This window comes from Notolepis coatsorum, assembly GCF_963971535.1.
Source record: "Notolepis coatsorum genome assembly, chromosome: 16".
Taxonomy (NCBI): Eukaryota; Metazoa; Chordata; class Actinopteri; order Aulopiformes; family Paralepididae; genus Notolepis; species Notolepis coatsorum.
This window is the reverse complement of record NC_140180.1, coordinates 20,366,144-20,386,068: the sequence shown is the minus strand read 5'-3', so window position 1 is coordinate 20,386,068 and position 19,925 is coordinate 20,366,144. Positions and strand designations below refer to the sequence as shown.

At 44.5% G+C, this 19,925-nt stretch overlaps 2 protein-coding genes across 5 annotated transcripts in view; both read right to left on the bottom strand.

Moving 5' to 3' along the window:
* Positions 1 to 1,000, bottom strand: part of znf185 (zinc finger protein 185 with LIM domain) — a 45,081-nt gene extending 44,081 nt beyond the window's left edge. For 2 of the 3 annotated variants that reach the window (XM_084332286.1, XM_084332287.1), the window contains exon 1: positions 801 to 999. The gene's annotated coding sequence lies outside the window, so the exon portion shown is untranslated. Of the gene's footprint in view, positions 1 to 800 lie in introns of all 3 variants that reach the window. The other variant, XM_084332288.1, reaches the window with a different exon arrangement.
* Positions 1,001 to 3,320: 2,320 nt separating this feature from the next.
* On the bottom strand, positions 3,321 to 16,529 carry nsdhl (NAD(P) dependent 3-beta-hydroxysteroid dehydrogenase NSDHL). 2 transcript variants are annotated; one of them, XM_084332292.1, is made up of 8 exons: positions 16,505 to 16,529; positions 16,190 to 16,286; positions 14,250 to 14,411; positions 12,943 to 13,089; positions 9,223 to 9,351; positions 7,811 to 7,953; positions 6,649 to 6,751; positions 3,321 to 5,151 (listed from the first exon to the last, which is right to left on the bottom strand). In XM_084332292.1, the coding sequence occupies exons 2-8, from the start codon at positions 16,208 to 16,210 to the stop codon at positions 4,819 to 4,821; spliced, it is 1,038 nt and encodes a 345-aa protein (XP_084188418.1). In that variant the 5' UTR covers positions 16,211 to 16,286; positions 16,505 to 16,529; the 3' UTR covers positions 3,321 to 4,818. The 2 variants fall into 2 exon arrangements, with proteins under 2 accessions (XP_084188418.1, XP_084188417.1); XM_084332291.1 differs by having other exon boundaries at positions 16,501 to 16,522.
* Positions 16,530 to 19,925: the final 3,396 nt, after the last annotated feature.

Here is a 19,925-nt window from a genome sequence, read left to right as displayed (position 1 = left end):
CCCAAATGGATGGACACACACCTGCACGCACACACACACACACACACACACACACACACACACTGACGCACACACAACCTAAAACACACACTGATCAAAGACATACAAGTGAGCAAGCAAAAAAACGCATGCAAGAACACACACACGTAACCGCAAACACACACGCAATTGAAAACAAACACACACACGCATGCACACTCACACATACACAAACACGCACAGACTTATTTGTGAGACTGGAATCCACATAGAATAATTGCATTCTTTCACACATCCATATTAGCTGACTCTCCTCTTATTATGCAAAACCGTGGAGTGCTGCCAAAATTCAAAAATGCAAACACGAGTTGTAAAAACTCCTCAGGGTGCCGGTCCGACTCCTTCCGGAAACACGTCGCTTGCGATACGATACCTCTGGAGGATAATAATACGGTCACAAATATTGATGACGCAGAGGATATAGGGTTGATCGTATATAGGTAATACACAGCAGCCTACATGTTAGAAATGAATCAGGATGACTCAGTTTGCGGCTATAGTGAGGAGCAAGAAAGGCTAATCTCCCTGACAAGTAGGCTAATAAGCATCAGGACAAGCAAACAGCCAGACAAATGAGAGGGCAAACATTCCGACACACACACACACGTGTCCTGTTAAATAACCATCAGCAAACAGTACATAAAACATGATTGATCATTTCCAATTCTATATCAGGATTTCCTGAAGCTTTAGGAACAGAAAGCATCCAAATCTCTTACTAAATCCCATACCTTAAGTAGCTCAGTGATAAGAGTACCTACCTACTGTCACCAAATGTCCAAAACGGCCAACAAAATACTAAGAGTCCAGCTGGGTGAGGGTTGGACAGGTGAACTGTGGCGGGGTGTGGGTGTGTGTGTGTGTGTGTGTCTGTATATGTGTGTGTTTTTGTGTGCATGCGGTAGAGTGTGCGGTGTTGTGAGTGAGCCAAGGAAAGGTATTTTCAGTCTGACAGGTGTCTCCCTTCCCCGAGCCGGTGAACAGGTACGGGCGTGGGCACTAACAAGCCCAGCCAGTCAGGTAGAGTAGGTGTGGTGTGGAGGTGTGTGTGTGTGTGTGTGTGTGTGTGTGTGTGTGTGTGTGTGTGTGTGTGTGCGTGCGTGCGTGCGTGTGTGCGTGGAGAGGTGTATGTGTGTGTGTGCATGTGTGTGTGTGCTAGGGGGGGGTTAGGTTGCTATGAACTGATTTGTTTACTAAATCAGTGCTTTGTGTCACTGTTAAACAAGTGAGCGAGCAACATACCCGCCGTAGCCTGACAAGTGAGTCTGAAAGAGAGAGGGGGAGAATAGAGGGAACAGGGCATGACGACTTCTGCAGAAGAACTGACTCAGAGCAGCCACTCCTGTGGGGCTATACTACTCTCACGCTCACTGGGCAGGAACTCCCACCGTGCACATCGTCAGAATGAGATCGAGGCGGAGACGACAACAAAACTAAGATCTCGAACAATAACAGTGAACCGAACATACATCCAGTATCGAAACACATGATGGGGGCCTTCCCGGAAATAGACTCAGATTCAGGTCCACTTGCAGGGTTAATTCTCAGGGCCAAAAGGAAGTTGAGGAAAGCACTTCCTGTTTTGTTTCAGTACAGCTAAGCCCTCTTTGGCGTTTCCTTCAAACTCCATGGGTCACAAACGACTCTGTAACCACCGCTGGTGACACACGTCTCACCGTGACGACCACACAGGTTTTTATTTTTGTATCCACTTTATTCTCCTCTTTTTCTATTTTTCTCCCATCCCAATTCAGCCGTGCCAATTCTCCCCTCCCCTGTCTTGAACGTTGCTCGCATATGCCCCCCACTGGTCGGCTGTAGGGAGGATAGAAGCCTTGCATCACGTGTCCCCTCGGATACACAAGGAGGCAGCCTGTCACATCTTTTCACCTGCCGGCACGGACTCTCATTTGGCGAGGTGTAACGTGTGGGAGGCTCACACTACCCCCGCTATTTTCCTGTCTCTGCTGTGCAGGCGTCCCCCAACCGACCTGTAGGAGTCGCTGTCCACAACGTCCAGGTTACCACTCATCGACTTCGACCCGCTAACTCTGCCAATTGAGTTAGTATGACGGAGGCAACGCCGACAGCCAGAGTCAAACCCGGTGTCTCTTGCGTTGGTGACAAGCTCAATGTCCGCTGCGCCACCCAGCCGCCTTCACGACCACACAGGTTTAATAACAAAAACCAAGTCAGGGAGGACTTGAAATCTGTTAGCCAGGCTACTGTAGCGCATATTCTAAACTGTAGGATAGGAAGACAGATGGAAGCAGAGCCACCCGTTTGCTGAATGTTGACAACTTCTCTCCGACAGCGCTTCTCAGCGGGGGGCCTCGGGGATCTGCCCGGGGGGGCCTTTGAGATGACAGGAAATTATTGCAAAACATTAATTACAGAATGCTTTAATCACAAATTAGCAAGACATACAGTAAGTCATTATTCAACTACATAAATAAATAGCGCACAACAGTTAATGTTATATAAATATATATATATAAAACTGCGACTCCTACTGGTCGGTCGGGGCGTCTGTTCAGTAGGGAGGGGATCTGGGGGGAAATAGTGCAAACCTCCGCATGCGTTACGTTCCCCCAGTGAAACTCCTCGCCGTCAGGTGAAAAGAAGCGGCTGGCGACTCCACATGTATCGGAGGAGGCCTGTTGTAGTTCTACACCCTCCCCAGGCCGACAGTGGGGCAATGCGCGCAACGACCAGGAAGGGAATTGGCATAACGACTAAATTGGGATGGGTAAAAAATACAGGAAGCCCAAAACGAAGTGTTAAAAGTTTTATATTTTATACTTATTTTTAAGTATATGTTTGTTGAGATGTTTACTGGTTTTTTTTTCTTCTAGATGTGGTCGACCAGGGGAAACACTTCACTGCAGTCTGCCAGTCCTTCTTGTGACAAATAACGCTGAGCATATTATCCACCATCTTCTCCAAAGGGTTGCAAACTAATAAGAGCTATTTGGTTGCAAATGGCAACAAAATGCCACTCTCCACGCGACTGTTCACACACCATGTAGTGCTAGTGTTCAGGATTACGGCAGAGAACCCAACCCTCCACAGCTATTTCTCCACAAAAACAATTTCATATCTGTACATGCTTCGTGTGCATAAGTGACTGAATACATCAACTAAGCCTCTTCAAATCAAAAAGGTGGATGTCGCAACACGCAAACCAGAATATTAATTTCCGCACATTATGCTTCTGAGCTCTCGGGGTCAAACATGCTCATTTAGCTCACTGGAGAGGCAGGAGACAGACACAGAGAAGGGAGAAAGAGAGGAGATACAGACATTTTAGTATTTTAAAAATATTGCATTTTGTACTTCATTGTTTGCATTTGTTCTTTATTTTGTACTTTAGTTGTATAATTTGTATAGTGTTTGGTCTTTTTACTGTATGAAGCACAATCTCAGTGGGCTCATACAGAACCATGCACGCATCTCACTGTAATGTACATGTGACTTATGTGACAAATAAAACAAAACTTGAAGAGGAAATAGCTAGACATTTGGGGTGGGAGAAGATGGAGGGAACTGATGAGTGAGAGGGCCCAAACTAAAGTTTCACTCTGGCTAGCCTATTGGCAAGTGTAACCAGTCTATTGCTTACCCTCAACCCTCTCTCTCTCTCTCCCCCTCTCTCTCCGAGTGAGAAACCAGTCGGACGGCCTTGCCCAACAGCTACGTCTCTCGGTACTGAGGTGGGAATGCTCGGCATCTTAACCCCCACCTTCCACCACCACGCCGAGTCAAGGAATGACAAACACGCAGCCGCGACGGAAACCATTGTAGTTGCTATAGCAATTGTGACAGTCTAATAAGTGAATGCTTTGAAACTGGCACTGTCTAAACAGTACACCACGGCGATTAGTTGCACAATTACTTATGACTATGTAGGCTAATGAAAGGAAGCGATTGTTGCTATTAACAGTATGACGGAAGGAATGTGGTAAAGGGAGGATGGTAGGTAAGCACAGAATTTGACTGCCCAACCCACTGTTGTACTCTGTGGCATGCATCGATAGCACATAGTGGCGTAAGAGATTAAAACCACATCCCATACTTTTATACGAGCACACTGGCAGAGGAATGTCAATGTCATAGGAATATAAAATGAGTGTTGGGATGATTATGGATAAAGGAAAATCTACCAACTGCCCCCACCCAACTCTCTGCAGTACTACATAGAAATATTTCTACAAATAAAAGCAGCGATAGGATACATATGGCAATAAAATAAACTCATAACAGGGGGTAGCAACAATCACGGGAATGTAATAAGTCATTTCGAACACAACAGCAATGTTTAAAACATACAGCAAAGCAATGAGTTGTACGGAGACAGAAACAGAATGTATGCGAGGTAAATACAGGTATGTGTCAAGTTAACATAAACGATGCTTGTGCCAGTAAGTGCTTTACAGACCAAAAACTAGGAATGCCTGCTGCCATCTGCTGGTGAGAAGAGGACATAGCTAAAAGAGAGGCACGTGGCTAGAGTGAGGCGATGCATGTTCAGTTTGTTCACACACAGACCCACACACACACACACACGCACACACACAGTTACTACAGCAAAGAAAAAAACATTTGAAAGTTTGAAAACCCGCCTTTCCCCTCAGTCTGAATCATACCCTTGACACCCGATATGAACGTCATTATTCTCACATTCTGATTAGTGATTACACTACAACAGTAATGTCCGTGATTGCGCAGATCTCAAGAAGACAGTCCTCTGTTCTCAATCTCCACGACGACGTCCCCACATCAGGCTCCTCGCCGGAGGTGAGGGTAGCTCTCCACCGTGCGCGCTATGCCCTCCTTCAGGCTGACCACCGGCTCGTAGCCCATGTCTTGCTTGGCGCGGTCACAGCTGTAGTAGTGGTGGGTGCCGGCCAGGGCCACCCTCATGGGGGTGAAGGTAGGTTTGAAGGCCACCAGGGGGCGTAGGACCAGCGCCAGCAGCCAGAGCAGCAGGGCCAGCCCGTACACCAGCATGTAGGGGAGGTGGTAGCGGGGGGCGGCGTAGCCCAAGCCCACCAGGACCTCAGACATGAAGTCCCAGAACCGAACGGGCTCGTCGTTGGTGATGTGGTACGGCTGAGGGAGGAGGGATGGAGGGATGGAGGAGATACGGTCAGTTAAATATCAATCTTGGTGGAAACCCATCCTTCTTTCCCCCCCCCCGAATATTCCACATATTTGAGTATGAGGAACGTTTACATTAGATTCAAATGTATTGTCATTATACAGTAAAGTACGGTACAACGGAAAGAGGTTTGGCATGCAACCAGAGTGCAAATGTAACGGTAAAAGTGCAACAGTAATATCCAATGTACAGGTGATTAAACCGGGTATACAATATATAAATGAGTACTGCTGGGTGTGTAGTAGGGCTGCAACGATTAGTCGACATAAATCGACGACGTCGATTATAAAAAAATCGTCGACGAGGAATTGTTGCGTCGATTAGTCGTTAAAAAGAATTATTATTATTATTATTATTATTATTATTATTATTATTATTATTATTATTATTATTATTATTATATATTTTTTTGCACTACCTATCTTTGTGAAAGTGGCTTCTCAGCTCTGGTCCAGCTGAAGACTTCTTAGCTTAACATAACAGACCGACAGTAAGTTTGGGGGAACTAATGGGATAACTGGGGATGTTGTTTGGTCCTGACAAGAGTCTCAAAGCAACTCTGAGGTCATGCTCAATGTCCAATCTGTTCCTCTGCTCTGTCTTCAGCTGGACCAGAGCTGAGAAGCCACTTTCACAAAGATAGGTAGTGCAAAAAAAAAAAAATTATAAAAATATATATATATATATATATATATATATATTTTTTTTTATATACTTTTTTTTTCCGATTAGTCGACTAATCAAAAAATGTATCGACAGATTAGTCGACTACCGAAATAGTCATTAGTTGCAGCCCTACTGTGTAGTGCTAATCAGATATATGTACAGCGTTGTAATATTAGTATGTACAGTGATACAGGCATAAAGACAGTATGGTAGTAAGTCATACTGGCCAGCAGCATAACTAAAGAATAAATAAATATTTACAGTATTATTGTACATGCTATCATACAGAGTCATATGGGTTATATGCAGGGTGTATAAGTACGTATATAGAAGGAATATATGCAGGTATATTCAGATATGCGGTAAATGTATATATGAGGTATATATAGCACTGTTGTACATGCTATCATAGTGCAAATGTAACAGTAAAGTGCAATAGTAATATACAATGGGCAGGCGATTAAACTGGGTATAAAATATATAAATGACTACTACAGACTAATAGTGCTAATCAGATGTATGGAATATGAAAAACATAAAAGGGGGTTTCCGAGGTGGGTTGAATATTTCATCAGCAGTAACTGGAGATGATGGAGGGGCGACGTGTACAGAGAGGTGTACAGACACAGACAGGTGTACAGACAGGTGTACAGACAGGTGTACAGACACAGACAGGTGTACAGACAGGTGTACAGAGACAGACAGGTATACAGACAGGTGTACAGAGACAGGTGTACAGACAGGTGTACAGACAGGTGGCTTCTTCCCCCGGTCTCACTCACCTTGCCACAGACCGGCGAGTCCGGCTTCAGGAACTCAGCGGCCAGAATATGTCCATGAACTACATTCTCAACAAACGTGAAGTCCACCAGGTTGGTCCCATCACTACACAGAGAGAGAGAGAGAGAGAGAGAGAGAGACGAGAGAGAGAGAGAGAGAGAGAGACGAGAGAGAGAGAGAGAGAGAGAGAGTGAGTGAGTGAATCACTCAAACATATTTATTTGAGCTCAATCACCTATATACAGGGAACAAACTTAACTTTTTGACTTACCAGCCATTTGGCTGGTAGATTTTAAAAACTACCAGCCAGGCAGATTTTTTACCAGCCATTGGCGGTTGGCTGGTACGTATTTTGTTCCCTGCCTATATATGATGGGATTGCTCCCTATCGGGCACTCATTTTGTCAAAGAGTTTAAAAGTAGAGGGTGAACCCAACTTACTAACGGCCTGATGAAGACCAGCTTGGTCAAAACATGTTGCCGTTTTTGTAGCCACGACACAATAAAAAGCTTTAAGATATTTTTCTTACGTGTATATATTTTTTGCCTGGGATCCCGCCTTTTTATTTTTGTATCAACTTTTTCTCCCCATTTTAAATTTTTCTCCCATCCCAATTTCGTATTATCCAATTCTACCCTCCCCCGTCTTGAACGTTGCTAGACCATGCCTCCCACTGGTCGGCTGCAATGTGGACGAAGCCTTGCATCACGTGTCCCCTCCGGTACACGAGGAGGCAGCGGTCGCATCTTTTCACCTGCACAGCGCGATCTCTCAGCGGCGAGGAGTAACGCGTGGGAGGCTCACGCCGCCCCCGTTGCTTCCTGATTCTGCTGTACAGGCGCACCAACCGACCTGTAGGAGTCGCTGTCCACAACGTCCGATCCCCACCCACCGGCTTTCCCACCCCCTAATACTGCCAATTGTATTAGTATGAACGACCAGCCAAGCCGGAAGCAACGCCCAGAGCTGGGCTCGAACCCAGCATCTCCTGCATTAGTGGCGAGCGCCTTGCCCACTGCGCCACTTAGCCGCCCATGGATCCTGCCTTTTTATTATTATTATTATTTTTTTTTTTTACAAAACAGGGATGTCGATTGCAAATGTAATGAAATGACACCGGCAGCTATCCCAGGCGTCCTGCGCACGTCGACGTGCCAACTCACCCGATAATGAACTTCATCTTGCCCCTGCGAGCCGCATCCACCAGGATGGGCACCAGCTGTGGGTCGCGGGGCCCAAAGATGCCATGGGGGCGGATCGCGACGGTGAGGAGACCCTTCTCTTTGTCACACGCCTCCAGGACCAACTAAAGAAGCACACGGCTAAATATTCATTCGTTCATTCAATATTCATTACATTTGACCTTGCTCACTTGCTTTTTCCCCATGTCCTTGAGCTTATTCGTTGTGTAAAGACCTTTCTTATTCACAAGGCTATTGATTGGCCACAGTTTAATTGCCATTTGTACTGCTCTTTTTTTGGCTACTTGCCATGTTGGTACTAGAATTTGAGCTTCTCGGCTGTTGCTCTCCGTCTGTCAAATGTAAATCACTGAGTGAGAAGGAAAATATGAATGCCAAAACACAGAAAATACATGTGTAAGGTAAGGGTTATGCGCATGGGTTTATGAGCCAGGCATGGAGCCCCTTTAACCCCTTCACTGCCACACTACAGAAGGTTAACGCTTTCACTACCACAAGGGTTAACCTTCTGTAGTGTGGTAGTGAAAGGGTGTCGTGTGGCAGTGAAAGGGTTAACCTTTCCGTATTGTCGCAGTGAAATGTTTAACCCTTTGGTAGTGTGGCAGTGAAAGGGTTATGGGGGCACTATGTAGTTTTGGGAGTCTATTGTACATTTTCACAACTGAATAAACAAACTGTCCTGAGAGGAAACAACAGGATCCATGGAACACTTTGAAGCTAGGAAGCTACCTGAAAAGTTACCGTTTCAACACCATTTTAACAAACATACTATTCCAAGAAGTACTGCATCTTCTAGGCTTACATTTGATTCAAAATGCCTCAATGCCGTCAAACAGCAACCTCTAGGCAAATTAACCCCTCCTGGTACTGCACTTTGTTTACTTTCTTTTTTTGTTTTGGTCTGATGTGCGCGTTGCAGTTGAGTGGGGATAGGGGATTGCTATTGCTGGCTACAGCTCAGCTCTGCCAAGAAGTCTGAAGAAATTCTCACTACAAATAATTACTGTATATAGCTATAATATGTCAAGTCACGTGTTCCTTTATTAATCCCCTTGGGGAACTTCAGGCATCATAGTAGCATGGAGGATGGGGGAGGGAAGGTACAGGCAGGAAAAAAGATAATATACATAATAATAATATATATATATTTAGTAGCTATATTTTATATAGCCAACAAAATATTATACTTTTTATTTATAAATTAATAAAATATATACAGCTATATAGTCATTTATTATACTCAACTCCAACCCATACATCAGACCAAAACAAACAAATGTAAACAAAGTGGAGGGGCTAATTTGCCTAGAGGTTGCTGTTTGACGGCATTACAGATTCTACTTTTAACAATTCCCAAAAGATTTTCTGCTTACCTTCTCCTGTTCAATTTTGGTCTCTGTGTAGCAGTCAATGGGCTTTTTGGCATAGGGCAGGTCCTCCCTCCCATTCTTAATGTCTGTCCCCTCAAACACCACACTGGCACTGCTGGTCAGGACCAGTTTCTAGCATCAAAAGAAAAATAAATAACAGTTGAGTAGCTAATAGCTATAGTCCTTTTATTTAGCCAATCAAATTAAAGCATCAATCATCTGGTCAATGGCCAAGTGTGTGTGTGTGTGTGTGTGTGTGTTTAAACGAAGACACACACTCTGCTGACCTCCCCCCTGACACACACACACAGGGCTGTTAACAGTGGTCAACACTGTCGCCTCTCAGCAAGAAGGTCCTGGGTTCGATTCCCGCTTGAAGACCAGGGCCCTCATTCATCAACGTGTGCGTAGAACATGTTCTATTTCCACACGTAAGCACAGAATTTAGAATGAGTGTACGCACAGGAAAGTCGGGATTCATCAACCGTGCGTACACAGGTCCTATGCTCCTCCGTGTTGATGAATACCACTTTGTTCTACCGTCAATGCTCGTGCATGATTATCCATATATGGTCATGAAAGTGAGGAAACACCCCCCATGGGATGTGAAATAATGGACTGACCCGAGCGGAACTCTGAGAAACTCCACGGAGATTGTTCACTGCTGTCGAACCAAGAAGACACTATCGCGTATTATGGGATAAATAAAAGGCGGATTTGTAAACGGTGATGTCAGATATCAACGGCTCCCTAAGACCATTGCTGCAATTCTGCCTGGACAGCTCAAAATACTAATAAAGACCGTTCGTTGACCACTGTTTGGCGTTGGTTGTGTGTCATTATAACCGTGCTGTAATATGAATGTCATTATTAGTTGTGTTCGATTGGCTATATGATTTTTAGAGGCATCTATTTTGTTGTCGGCTAATAAAGACCGCGCTGGAATATGACTGCCTTTTCCCGTGTTGTTTGATTAATACCCAGGGATTAAAGTTCTCCTCAATTTTATTCCAAATCGCGATGGATCTCCCGTCAATTTTCTACCTGCTGCATATGATTTCTAGAGGCATACTACAATCTATTTTGATGTCAGTATTGGGTAGCCTATATAAACAATAATACGCAAGCATATACAAGAACAATGAATCTCACTGCATGTATGATGTAGCCTGCCTTTCAATACATGAACTTGAATTCCATCATGTGCGGGTCACTGCGGGAACTCACAAGGCTGTTGTCACAATGTAAATAAGAACGTGCACTGAAAAGTTACAGTATGTAGTTGGTTGATTATTTGTATGACAGTCAGTAAACCCTTGCAAAAAGTATCCGTTTTATTTAATGAATTAAACATTCAGCATCGCCTTCCTCCCGGCATGCAGCAACAACATGCATCAGGCAAATGCGCATCGAACATTGACTTAGTGGAATCCCTTTCTATTCACATAACTGCATTTGTGATGGAGCTTTGACAGCTACAGTAACAGTCTATTGCTCGATCCATCTCCAATATCACGATGGACCGTGCCGGTGGCAAAGACCCGAGGGTGGAGATGGATCTTGAATGAATTCCATCATCATATTTATATGTTGTGTGTCTGTCCACTATGTCTGTTACTTTGTTATTCCCTCCCCCTATCTATGTAAAGCGACCTTGGGTCTCTTGAAAGGCGCTATATAAAATGAAGCTATTATTATTATTGTTATTATTATCACATCCGAGCGGGAGCTCACAAATAGACTAGTCTCAAGTTTCAACGGATGTCATCTATTCTAACCAACAAATTGAAGTAGAAAGCATTTCGTGACCAATCTTATTTGGAAACATGAAACACAAAATAATTCGCTTTTTATTTGAAACAATATTTAATCACGTTTGGAGGTTGGTGTTTTGCGTCTGCCCCCCCCGTGCCAAACAAGCAGGCCAACCTCTTGTTCGCGTGTGAGCCCGTTATAATTACACTACTGTCGCTATTTTATAATGAACTATAATGAATTACGGGTCATACAGAAGTTGAACACTAATGCACGGAAGCTTATTTCCGCCTTGAAACTAATGCAGAACTGAGGAGTGCTTATGCCGTAGTAACGATGTTCTACCACTGGGCGTCAGCTAAGTGTGCTCTGACCTGTGCGTAGACGTAAGCACGGAGTCAAGTTCAAGTTGAAATTGATGAATCCCACTCTTTGCTTAGAAATGATCGTACGCACAGGGTAAGCACAAATCTGTGCGTAGAACACGTTGATGAATGAGGGCCCAGGTTGCCGGGTTGCCAGGTAACCAGGTGGGGGTATCTCCCGGGCCTTTTTTTTTTTTTTATCCACTTTTTCTCCCCATTTAAATTTTTTTCTCCCATCCCAATTTCGTATTTCCAATTCTTCCCTCCCCTGTCTTGAACGTTGCTAGACTATGCCTCCCACTGGTCGGCTGTAGTGAGGATAGAAGCCTTGCATCACGTGTCCCCTCCGGTACACGAGGAGGCAGCAGCTCGAACTCTCAGTGGCGAGGAGTAACGCGTGGGAGGCTCACGCTGCCCCCGTCACTTCCCGTTTCCGTCGCACCGGCGTCACCCAACCGACCTGTAGGAGTCGCTGTCCACAACGTCCAATCCCCACCCACCGGCTTTCCCACCCTCTAACACTTGCCAATTGTGTTAGTATGACGGCCGGCCAAGCCGGTAGCAACACCGAGAGCTGGGCTCGATACCAGCATCTCCTGCGTTAGTGGCGAGCGCCTTGCCCACTGCGCCACTCAGCCGCACTCTCCCGGGCCTTTCTGTGTGGTGTGTGTGCATGTTCTTCCTGTGCCCCAATGGAACAGATCGCTAACGCTGTCGTGTCCCTGACGAAGACGGACAGAAGCACTTGGATTGGTCCCCGGACACTCTTGGGGGGGGAAGGACGACGGGATGGGTCAAGCGCAGAGAGGCATTTCATCGGGACGTACATCCACCAGACGACGGACTGTGTAGGCGATCCAGGTGTGTGTGTGTTCCTGTGTGTCGCCCATCTTACATGTGTGTGTTGTTGCATGACAAACAAAGACTTCTTCTTCTACAAGAAGTTTTTTTAAGTAGTTAAATTAGGCGGCTACGTGGCGTAGTGGGCAAGGCGCTCGCCACAAATGCGGAGACGCTGGGCTCGCCTGTTCGAGCCCAGCGCTCCACATTGCTTTCAGTTTAGCTGGTCGTTCATACTAATACACATTGGCCGTATTAGGGGGTGGGAAACTGATGGGTGGGGATCGGGCGTTGTGGACAGCGACTCCTACAGGTCGGTTGGTGCGCCTGCGCAGTAGAATCAGGAAGTGTCGGGGGCCAGCGTGAGCCTCCCACGCGTTACTCCTCGCCACTGAGAGATCGAGCTGCGCAGGTGAAAAGATGCGACTGCTGTTACCTCAAGTACCGGAGGGGACTTGTGCTATGTATGACTTAGTCCACATTGCAGCCGGCTTGTGGGAGGCAAGAAACAGCGTTCGTGACAGGGGAGGGTTGAATTGGATGATACGAAATTGGGATGGGAGAAAATATAGAAAATGGGAGAAAAAAAGTGGATAAAAAAAAAAGTAGTTAAATTAGTAGCCTTGTCCAATGGATAAATTAAGGTATTTCTTTCCCCTATGCCTTTCAAAATGGACGTATAAGGGTTCAGAAATAAGCGTAAAAACACACACAGAGTGGGCTTTACTTCTACGTTGAGCGCTTCCCATCGTGCCCCACCCACCTGAACTCCGGCCTCGACGCAGGCCTGGATCACGGTGCGGGTGCCCTGGATGTTGACCCTCTGGAACAGGGCGCGGTTGTCACTGGCAGGGGCTGGGGAGGCACAGTGGAACACCAGGGACACGTCCTTCAGAGCCGGCAGCAGGGCCTAGAGGACGGGGAGCAGAGACAGACAACATTCCATTTAGTGGATACTTACAAAATGGGTCGCAGGATGGAGGCAAAAAGTTCAATTCAACTCAATCAACCAGAGAGTCGCTGGATAGACAGACTCAAAGCTATGTCTTATCCTGGGTTAAATTATACTATTGATATGGTTTCTTTTTTGTAAATATGGAAGTATCTCTCTACCTATCTTTTTGGTGTTTTGTTATGTCGGATGCTATTCTGGTTTAAAATGTGTATATAGCTTCCAATTTAAGTGATATGTAGCCTATATTGCAGGAGGTCTGTCTAGATGTTGGAGGACCTCTGGAGGCATTTGCTATTATGACAGCTAGACCTTAGGCTGACTAAATGCTCACACCTGAGCTTGATAGAGCTGCTAGCCTCCTTTATAATATGGCTCAGAGTTCATTTGTTTGTATGCCCTGAAGAAGGCCGACTGCTAGGCCGAAACATGTTGGCAGTTTTTTATTGCTCAAACATGAACTAAGCAATATTATTAAAGCTTTTTTTTTATATATGAAGAGTGGCTTGAACTTCGTTGTTTTTCCACTGGCTCCCCAATATCCAAAGAGCACCTTCTAAACACTAGATTCACACTACAACAAGAACGATGTAGCCCTCCTTCTTGTTCAAATTCAACTCGTAATTGTTTGGAAAATAATATAGCATTACTTGCACGTTAATATTCTGTTGACAAAATGCCTTTCACTTGGATGAGGATGTTCGTCAAGCTAGCTTTTGCCCTCAATTCCGCATCATGTGATCCATGTGGCCTCCTTCTGAAGACCCCCGGTTTAAAAAGCCCTGCCTTACAGTACCATGCGGTGTTTACCAAAGATTATTTCGGTTATTTGTGGTGGTGGAAAGCTGGAACGGGCAATACATACAATTTGAGCGGTGGGATGACTCTGTGTAAGACGGGACCCGAGCCCATAATCCTGTTCTACCCGCTGGGTTACACATCAGGAGGAGACACACAAAACAGTCCAAACCAAAAAAAAAGTGTGTAACCACAGAATAATGAATAGGTCGTTTCTGTGCTGTGTGCATTATAATATGTCTTGCCGTGAGTGGCTCAGAAAGGTTGCAGGGGCAACAGACTCGCCGTCCAGCAAACACGGGAGAGAACGGAGCCTTCACCTGCTTGTCGCAGAGGTCCCCCTGGTGGAAGGTAACCGCAGGCAGCTCGTAGCTCTGTTGGATGTCAAACACTGACACAGTGTAGCCCTTAACCAGCAGCTTCTCTACCAGGTGTCTGCCTAGGAACCCAGAGCCCCCTATGACAGCACACCGCTTGCTACTCTGTGGAGGAGACACACACACACACACACACACACACCACACACCACACACACACACACACACTAGTAATCACTATCATAGTTATTAATAACACACAATAGAATAGAATAGAAGTACTTTATTAATCCCAAGGGAAATTCAGCACCACAGATCGCTCACAATAACCATTTAGTTTAGGTAGTCAAAAATAAGAATGTACAGTCAAAGATATACATTATAAAATAATATACAGTCAAATGTACAGTAATATGTACAGGAAGATATACAAGGATTTATACAGGCCGGTGAATTTTTTTTAACTGCAGTGCAAAAAAAATCAAAAATAACAACTAATAATAAACACTACCTACAGTAGATAGCAATGGAAGTGTTATGTTATGTTATGTTATGTTAAGTGTTATGCAAATGACATGTCATCAGCTTGTGACTGCAACTTGTTCCTGTTTGCGGACGACTCAGCCCTGCTGGTCTCTGACAAGAACAAGTTACAGGTTGAAAAAACCCTCAGCTCAGAACTAGGCAAAATATGCATATGGATCGCTGATAACAAACTATCATTACACATGGGCAAAACAGAGTCCATTCTCTTCGGTTCGAATAACAAACTCAGCAAGACCGACGGCTTCTCAGTTACAGTGGGTGACAATATTGTCACAAGGAAAGAAGATATTACCTACCTGGGTTCCATCCTAGAGGCAAATCTTTCCTGTGACAAAATGGCATCCAATGTAATAAAAAAAGTCAACCAACGAACTCGATTCTTGTACCGGATCTCCTCACTGGTAAACAAGAATACCCTGAAGACTCTGGCAGAAGCACTCATTCAAGGGTACTACGACTATGCTTGCACCGCATGGTACCAAAGCACCTCAACACGGCGCTAAAAACAAAATTACAAACATCTCAAAACAAACTGGTCAGACTACTGCTTGACCTTACTCCTAGAACCCACCTCACCCCTGCCCACTTTGACAACCTAGGATGGCTTAGAGTAGACGAGAGTACAGCAACTTGCAATGGGCCTGGTCTACAAGATACACTACACGACCAAGGTACCCATGTACATGTCAAAATACTTCCCAAAGGTCAGTGAATACCACAATCACAACACCAGAGGGAGCTCCACAAATCATGTTAAACCCAGATTCGGCTCAAACAAGGGACTAAACACGTTTCGCAATTATGCCATTATGGAACGCCCTACCCAAAGCTGTAAAGGAATGTGAATCACTACCCACTTTCAAAAACACTCTCAAAAAACACCTACGGGAGACTGCAATTCGAAACTGGCCCCTGTAAATGTCCTAACACAATCCCCTCCAATGTACAGTAAAAATGACCAAGTATGGTCTTGTCAATATTCCAATGTACAGTTTTGCTTGTACAGTTGTACAGTGTCCCCCACCCACCCCTCCTACCCAACCCTCCCCCCCACTCCTACCCAACCTCCCCACCCACCCAACCATCTCCAATGTACAGTTTTTACGTCAAATGTATATACTTTTTTTCTGGACTCTTTTCGTATCACAAACAGTACTGTATTTGCAAATCTGGTATGTCATAAATGTATAGATGTAGCAGTACTGTCTATCTGTATGTCATATATGTCATATATGTTACGATGAATTGAAAATGGGGGACCCTGATGTAAACAAGACGAAAGTCTTTCTCTGGTCTGCATCCCCTTAACAATTGAGCCGTACTGTATTGTACCCATTCTGCAATCTGTTAATAAAGTTTTCAATCAATCAATCAATCAATGTAGGCCTACAACTCACCGGTCGAATACGTGTGGCCATGATTAGGCTTTAGAAGCCACACAGTTGTTTGTGGTCAACAGGTGAGCCGATGATCGATCTTTGTCACCGTGGCGGTCTGGTGGAAATAGTTTTGTTAAGTTGACTTCCTTAGTTTTGCACAAGTTGTAAACAATATATAAGGAGTACATTCATAAACCTGTCCACTCTTAAGTCAGAAGGTCCGCGAATTGACCTTTCCTGCACATTTTAACTGTTCTTCTTTTACTTCTTTTATTCCAGAATGTATGTTTGTAAGTGCAAATAACAATAAACAATAAACAATAACGAAGTTACTTGCCTGCAGTCTTGACAACAACTGTTATGAATGGACCAGCATGTAAACGATAGACTGCATATCAGCTGAGCGCTAGAGACTCTCTCATTGGATGATCAGACGCGCATGGTCAAAGGTGACATATATGCATAGCCAATCGTGTGAAGAATACGTCAAAGAACGCCATTACTTCGACCAATCGGAGCTACCAAACTAACTATCCCCGCCTCTATAATACGCCCCCCTCAGTTGCCGTCTTAAGAGCTGGTCTGGGATCCGTATCTAGCTCGAAAGCCGTCTGACTTCTGCGTATATGAATTATGCACAGATACGAGGTCGGTTTTGGAAGCTGTCACTATGAATTGAAAATGGGGGACCCTGATGTAAACAAGACACACGTCTCTGGTATGCATCCCCTTAACGCCGTACTGTATTGTACCCATTCTGCAATCTGTTAAATAAAGTTTTCATTCATTCATTCATTCATTCATTCATTCATTCATTCATTCATTCATTCATTCATTCATTCATTCTTCACACAGAGAATGAGGCAATTTCACAAATGCAGTCGCCTATGATGTTGATTATCTTTTTTTTTCTAAACCTGCACACCAGAAAGAACAGTCCCCCATTTACTGCGGTCAAGTGAGCCGTCTTTTGCTTTTGCGTGGTCAAGTGAGCCGCTCTTGTTTTTCGAGTGCGCGATTAGTTCCAGGTTTACGGTAATGCATTAAAACAAGCCTGGGACGCTGTTGTAATGAACCGACGTGACTTTTGAACACAGTCTGAATGAATGAATGAATGAAAACTTTATTTAACAGATTGCAGAATGGGTACAATACAGTACGGCTCAATACATACAATTGTTAAGGGGATGCAGACCTGAGAAAGACGTTTGTCTTGTTTCCATCAGGGTCCCCCATTTTCAATTCATATAGACATATATGACATACATGACATACAGATAGTCAGTACTGCTACATCTATACATTTATGACATACCAGATTTGCAAATACAGTACTGTTTGTGATACAGAAGGAGTCAAGAAAAGGGAGTATATACATTTGACGTAGAAACTGTACATTGGAGGTTGGGTGGGGGGGGTTGGGTACATTGGGATATTGACAACCATACTGGGTAATTTACATTGGAGGTGGTTGGGGGGGGGGGGGGGCGGGGGGCACACTGTATAAACAAGTAACACTGTACATTGAGGGGGGGGGGGGAGGAGACACTGTACAAACAAACACAATTGTACATTGAACTATTGACAAAACCATACTAGGTAAATGACTGTACATTGGAGGGGGTTGGAATGATTGGGTTAGGATATTTACAGGGGCCAGTGTTGAATTGCAGTCTCCCGTAGGTGTCCCTTGAGAGAGGTTTTGAAAGTGGGTAGTGATCCACATTCCTTTACAGCTTTGGGTAGGGCGTTCCACATTGATGTGGCATAATTGCGAAACGTGTTTAGTCCCTTATTTGAGCCGAATCTGGGTTTGACATGATTTGTGGAGCTCCCTCTGGTGTTGTGATCGTGGTATTCACTGACCTTTGGGAAGTATTTTGACATGTACATGGGTACCTTGGTCGTGTAGTGTATCTTGTAGACCAGGCCCATTGCAAGTTGTTGTACTCTGTCGTCTACTCTAAGCCATCCTAGGTTGTCGAAGTGGGCAGGGGTGAGGTGGGTTCTAGGAGTAAGGTCAAGCAGTAGTCTGACCAGTTTGTTTTGAGATGTTTGTAATTTTGTTTTTAGCGCCTTTGAGGTGCTTTGGTACCATGAGGTGCAAGCATAGTCGTAGTACCCCTGAATGAGTGCTCCTGCCAGAGTCTTCAGGGTGTTCTTGTTTACCAGAGAGGAGATCCGGTACAAGAATCGAGTTCGTTGGTTGACTTTTTTTATTACATTGGATGCCATTTTGTCACAGGAGAGATTAGCCTCTAGGATGGACCCCAGGTAGGTAATTTCATCTTTCCTTGTGACAATATTGTCACCCACTGTAACTGAGAAGCCGTCGGTCTTGCTGAGTTTGTTATTTGAACCGAAGAGAATGGACTCTGTTTTGCCCATGTGTAATGATAGTTTGTTATCAGCGAGCCATATGCAGATTCTGCCTAGTTCCGAGCTGAGGGTTTTTTCAACCTGTAACTTGTTCTTGTCAGAGACCAGCAGGGCTGAGTCGTCCGCAAACAGGAACAAGTTGCAGTCACAAGCTGACGACATGTCATTTGCATAAATTAGGAACAGTAGCGGTCCTAGTATGCTTCCTTGTGGAACACCACAGCTCACTGTGAGGGGGGGGGATAGGGTACCGTTTACCTCCACCATCTGTTCCCTCCCCTCAAGGTAGGATTGCATCCAGCTCACTGATAGACTATCAAAACCAATTGCTTTTAGCTTGTCAATCAGAATGGAGTGATTGACCGTGTCAAAGGCCTTTTGTAGGTCCAGCATGACCATGCCGCAGTATTTGCCTGCGTCCACCTCTTGTTTGATGTGGTCATTCAAATAGAGAAGGCATGTGTCAGTGGAGTGGGATGTTCTGAAGCCAGATTGGAATTCGTAGATTAGATTTTTTTCCGCTAGGTACTTTTCGACCTGTTCGTAGACTATTTTTTCCATGACTTTCGAGATGGAGGTGAGAATAGAAACAGGGCGGTAGTTGCCTGGGTCTAATTTGCTGCCCTTTTTGTGCAGAGGGGTCACCCTCGCAATTTTGAAGTCCTTGGGGACGTGTCCCTGTTTTATGGAGAGGTTTATTATGTGTGTGATGATTGGTGTGATGGCGGCTGCTGAGTCTCTGAGGAATTTGGAGGGGATGTTGTCATGGCCAGTGGCCTTGTTAGGTTGGAGGGCGCTCAGTTTATTGAGTACCTCATCTGTTGTTACCATTTCCAGCACCATTTCCAGCACAAGTAGATCTTACAGAAATACTTAATATGACATTGAATGCGCATCGAATCAATAGGACGTTTAGTCTAATCAATAGGACGTTTCGTATGTGCAGTATTATTGAACATCGAATCAATAGGACGCGCAGTATATTCGATCACTAAACTAAAGCTACAGACAATTCCACAGAGGAACACTTCCGGTGAGGATTTCAAAGTAAAGGATGGCATGTGGTTCATTTCTATTATTTCATAAGTAGTTTATTACACTGCCATGTTTGTACTTAATACTTCTCAAGACTACTTGCACAAATAATATTAACTACTTTTACTGTGTACTTTGAGTAATTTGAGTTTCAAAGTCCTTTTTATAGAACAATGAGTATTTTCGACTAACTTTGATGTGGGATAAAAAAAGATTTTCCCATAAGCACTTTATGAAACTGCCATGGTTGTACTTAGTACCTCTTAGACTACTTGTACAAATTATATGAAATATTTTTACTGTGTACTTTTTGAGTAATTTGAGTTTCAAAGTCCTCAGA

Bases quoted from the DNA above. Each gene is read 5' to 3' on its own strand.
- nsdhl (XM_084332292.1), bottom strand. From the start codon at position 16,210: ATGGCCACACGTATTCGACCG. The intron at 7,954-9,222 runs GTAAGCAGAAAA...GTGCTTCTTTAG, and splicing joins CCAAAATTGAACAGGAGAAG to TTGGTCCTGGAGGCGTGTGA. The intron at 5,152-6,648 runs GTGAGTGAGACC...CTCCTCCCTCAG, and splicing joins ACTCGCCGGTCTGTGGCAAG to CCGTACCACATCACCAACGA.